Raw genomic sequence first — 5,000 nt, forward strand, 5'->3', positions numbered from 1 at the left:
CTACAAACAAGAGCGAGTGAACACGAGCGCGTGTAACAGTGCTGCCAAGTGATTTAAATCTCACGCCTAGGAATTTTTAGCAGCATGATCAGCATTCGTGTATGATGGAGCAGCCTGGTAGAATGTGCAATTTCGGAAATTTTCTCCTTTTCTTTCGTGTTTTTTTATTTCTCTAGAACAATTGGTTAAGCGCAGTTAGGCTGACTCTTTTTGTTGTTAACAATTGCTTTATTTCACATTTAAAAAAATGCTTGTGTAGGAGGTTAGGACATTGCTTCGAACACTGAACATGATGTTTATGCTTTTGGCTTCACAATATCTAATCTAACAGAGAGCAAAGTGGCTGTTATTATGGCAGCAAAGACGTAATCGATTACTCATTCATTCATGATCGGTCATGAATCAGACGTTGAATCATTGATAACGCATATAATATGTTGAATAAATAAGATGCTCGCGAACTTGATGCTAACCACGATCGCTCGTGAGAAAGCATAGCAACTCGTGGGAGGAGTCATGTGCGTCCATTCCAGTTCACTATTTGGGGTTAACACAACAAGTGCACCACGCACAATTGCACTTACATTCGCCTACGGGCACCCTCGCTTGATCATTGGCTGCAAATAGACAATTGTTTGGTCAATTTTTGGAAGGCAATTTTTTGGGATATGTAACCTACCTGGACGACCATCATTGAAACGGAACATTAATGCTTTTACGTACTCGAAAGCGCCACCCAGCTCGACATAAAGAAGCTGATCTAAATTTACTTGCAGAGGCATATCTACGTTAATCGAGTTAGCTTGGGTACGTTCAAGGAAAACTTCAATTTTGAATTCGGGTTTTTTTTCATGTTCTGTTCGTTCTGATGGTGATGTTTGATTTCCATCGATGGATGGATGGTTCCCATCGAACAAGCGAAACACCAGCGTATAGATTACTTCTCGATTTAGAACCAGCTGGTTATCGATTTCATTCTCTTGTTTCTCACCCATACCCTCGCATGTTAGCTTTAGTTTACTGCGCAGTTTAGTTAGCTCAATTTCCAGTTGGTGCGTTCTCTGTGTTTTACCCGCAGCTGTGCAAAACTTGAACGAAGCACTAAAAAATCAAATAACGTAATATCCAGCATGAGCTCGAAGATGAAATAAAATTACCCATAAATTGTGCATGGACGTTCATGGCTAACACTTACTTTTCATTATTTTCCATCAATTTGAACTTTATCACTACTTCATCCTTGTGTTGCGGTTTCTGTGGAAAGTAGATTCTGTACGGAGTATTCATTTTCGCCATCGATTATTTAGGAATTCACTCAATTTTATGCAAAGGTATTATTCGGAAACACACAGAAGAATCGCCACACAATCCGTGATCGCAAGGAATCTTTCACACTGAACCGATCAACGAGCACCAAATCGTGTTCAAACACTGGCCAACACAACAACGTCGACTAAGAGTTAGAGAGTTAATGCCGCTGCTAGGAGGATCCGCCTGCCTTTAAGTACCCTGGCGGCCGTTTGTGCACAACCGAAGCCCTGCAATCTTGTTTGAATGTTTTGCCAAACGAGCACGAATACCAGTGCAGCCAAGTGATCTGAATCACTCAGGAATTTTTAGCAGCAGCATGATCGATCTTCCAGTGTGATGGAGCAGCCTGGTAAAGTGTCCGAAGTGATCTCCATTTCTTTCGTGTTGTTTTCTACAAAATCTTACTGCTTGAGATATTTATTGAAGTAGCTCTTAATGTTACAACACTTTCCACCATGTGATAACCAATTTAAACACGAAATACAACCCGTCTAGGGCTCTAATTTTCATCCACAGCGATCGATTCCTCATCCGAAATCACATTCAAATCCACATCCCTGTACTTATTCTCCTCATCCGTTGCATCATCGATCGAACCAATGGATTTACTGTCCGGTTCGGGATCCTGTTCCTGCTCATCGCTCAAGTTACCATTCGTTTCTTCGTCCTCCACCAAGCATCTACCATCGGCCATCTTATGATTACCATTCAAATCACCATAAATACGCGGCAGATTGTGCAGCACATAATGTGCGTTCTTCGTATCACCACCGAACCCGGCTGGCGCTTGGTGTGCATCCGTCGTCCGATGCTCTCCTTCATTTGCGTCCACTCCCTGTCCCCCTTCGTCTAACGGTGTAGCAAGATTAATAGCAGAAGGTCCTACCTCCGCCCCCGCCGTTCCAGTCACGGTTTGCACGGTATCGCGCGGTTTGGGGACACTGAACGCTGATCCCTGTCGATCGCCACCCGTACCGATCAGTTTCGAGTGTTCACTTTTCACCGACAGTGTCGATCCCTCCGAGCCACCGGACCCCGGTGAGTTGGATTCCTTTTTACGATCATAAATATGGCCGGAAACGCGTAAATCGATGAAGAAATGCAACGGATCGATACCGTACGGAGGGTACAGTGGTGGATACCAGACGGGTGGTGGTGGAGGAAGAATCAAGTCCGATGGAGGCATCGATCCGGCGGATGGTTCCGGAAGCAGACTCGAGTTGTTGATCGTGGGCTTCTCGGGCACCGTTGCCGGTGCTGGCTTCAGTTCGCTCTGTTTCCGTTCGTGATACGCCGGAGTCTTGAAGCATCCGGGCTCTGGTGGCTCATCAGGGAAGAGTTTAGTGCCAACGGATCCACCACCTGGCATTGCGGGAATGTTCCGGCTGTTGAACACGGCCAGTTTGTTTGTCAGCTCCAGTGGTTTCTCTGGATGCGTTGCTGGACGATCATCACCATCCTTGCCTTCCTTGTGCGTAACTTCCGGGTAGTACCGATGCTGACTCCACGATCGTTTACGTGGTCTGCGTGTTGATGCGGCCTGCAGCGCCAACTGACTCTGAACATGCTGAGCTTGAGCATGTGCTTGATGATGTTGTTGCTGCTGGTGCTGGTGCTGCTGCTGCTGCTGATGATGTAATTGTTCACTGGCATTGCGGAGACTTTCGTTCCGTTTGTTGGCTACCAGCGAGCGCAACATTTCGCTGAAGAAGAAATTGTGCGGCCCAACGGCCGGTGAGTACAGGTAGGGCGGATTGGCGGCCATAAACTTGGTCACGAGCTCCGAGTTCCTGTAGTCCTGTGGTCCTAGCCGTGCCTTTGGCTGTGGCTGCATCGTAGCCTGCGGCTGGGGCTGTGGCTGTGTCTGCAATTCCTCCGTCATTTTGAAGATCTTCAACTGATGAGAGAGAGACAATGGAGAGAATTGATATAGAATTAATTGCCAGCGAAATTAATAGAATAAATTTCGAATGTTTTTGTATCATTTCAATAACGCATAAAACTCAATTAAATGGATGGAGCAGCGGGAGATAGCAGCTATAAAGGAGATTGCATAAAGCACTCATCCGGATCCGGAGACCGGCCGGAAGTGATGATGGGCTATCGCTTAACATGCCATTTGCATTCCATTTAATCGAATGCGCCCGAGACACCCTTCACCGGTTCGATCGGATAGGACCATCGGGGCTGAATGTACCATTCCAATGCTACGTACGAACCCTTACGTGCTGTGTAAGGTGTATTGTTCCCAGCAGCAGCAACAACAACCATCACCGTCAGATGTGAGGAAATGGGAAACTGCAACTGGTTTTGATTGACAGCGCAGGAAAAGGACCGGACCCGTACCGGCCCAAGAGTTTCAAGATAATTAATGAAAGGAATGGGCGGATCGGTGAATCGGGTTGAATAAATAATGGTAAATTAGTTTTCTACTCATTCGGAAGGCCATGTTGCCTCTGGTATGGAAACTTTTCATTTGGTTTTACCACAAACGAATTCTATTGTTGAATAAATATTTGCCAAAAGTATATTAAGGAACTTCATAATAATTTATATTACAATCCAATTAATCAAAATTATTAATATCATTATTATTATCTTATCTAAGTTAAACTAGAAGCAGTTCCTTGTGCTTACAAACCATGAAGTCTCCTGGCTCAACTAATACCACAACTAAATGTTCCACTACTCCACAGCATCCGCGGCCATTAGTAGGAGGGTCTCGCAACTGGATCCGATTCTCCTCCCCTTTTTTCATTGAGAGCATCGCTCCACGATAAGCGACAAAAAAGAGTCTTGGAGCTCCATACCGTGGAGATGGAGACCGGTCGTTGTGTCACTTGTTTTGTGGTCTTCCATCCTTCCACCATCTCCACATTATCCTCGAGCACGAACTGAGGTTGCCTCAGCTGTGGGGAGTACATCGCACGTTGTAAATAAAATTCCAAAACTTCTACCCCTGCTGCTTAGCGTTTTCCTTTGCATTCGGAACAGTGAGACTGAGATAGAGTAAACACCCTTTACTGTAAACACCCGTGGCAATCCGTGCAAGTTCCACTTGTTCGTGGGGGCTGAGGACGCAACATGGCGAAAGCAACGTTTTGCAATGCTAATTTTAATTTTCAACCATCTCCTGCCCTTCCAGGCTTAGTCCCCAGGCGACGAGTCCGTATTTACTCTGTGTGTGTGCGGCGGAGAGAAATAAAATAAAACTTTCCCAATTGTTTGCCCGCGCCATCAAGTGACGATTGCCATCAGCGCGGCGTGGCGTGATTCCGCGTGATTTCGACGAATCCTAGTCGCCAGGGTGGGGCTATTAGCTGATGCTGCCGCGGATTGCGGCCAAACCACAGATGCTAAGTTAATTTGGAGTTAATTAGTTCCGCTTCGCGGCCGCACTGCAAACACGTTGCTCTCCGCTCGGTTGCACGATTATGACGATTCTTATCACATCGATCTCCTTGCTGTGCGCTTCTTGGGGTGGAGATTGAATTTTTCACAAGAAAGAAACACGTGTCATCAAACAAGAACAGCTACTGCGCGTTGAGACTTCTTGAATTATTCATTCCAAGGGGTAAGATTGCCATAAAATTTGGCCAAGTAATTCAAAACGCATGAATCTCTGTCGAATCCCGGGCCTTTCCGTAATAGCTGCTCTTGAAAGAAATGTTAAAATAATAGCCAAAAAC

The 5,000-nt window shown here is 45.7% G+C and overlaps 1 protein-coding gene and 1 long non-coding RNA gene across 2 annotated transcripts in view; both read right to left on the reverse strand.

Moving 5' to 3' along the window:
- Positions 1-232: 232 nt before the first annotated feature.
- On the reverse strand, positions 233-1,435 carry LOC126581331 (uncharacterized). The gene is made up of 3 exons (XR_007609151.1): positions 1,196-1,435; positions 680-1,101; positions 233-617 (listed from the first exon to the last, which is right to left on the reverse strand). It is a non-coding gene; the product is annotated as an uncharacterized LOC126581331 (long non-coding RNA).
- A 315-nt stretch (positions 1,436-1,750) lies between these two features.
- The window catches only part of LOC126581332 (uncharacterized), a 6,242-nt gene continuing 2,992 nt past the window's right edge, over positions 1,751-5,000 (reverse strand). Inside the window, exon 2 of the mRNA XM_050244907.1 lies at positions 1,751-3,208. Within this exon, the coding sequence (XP_050100864.1) occupies positions 1,811-3,193 (1,383 nt within the window). The 5' untranslated portion in view covers positions 3,194-3,208 and the 3' untranslated portion in view covers positions 1,751-1,810. The remainder of the gene's footprint in view (positions 3,209-5,000) is intronic.

The sequence above is a fragment of the Anopheles aquasalis genome, chromosome 2 (assembly GCF_943734665.1).
Source record: "Anopheles aquasalis chromosome 2, idAnoAquaMG_Q_19, whole genome shotgun sequence".
Lineage (NCBI taxonomy): Eukaryota > Metazoa > Arthropoda > Insecta > Diptera > Culicidae > Anopheles > Anopheles aquasalis.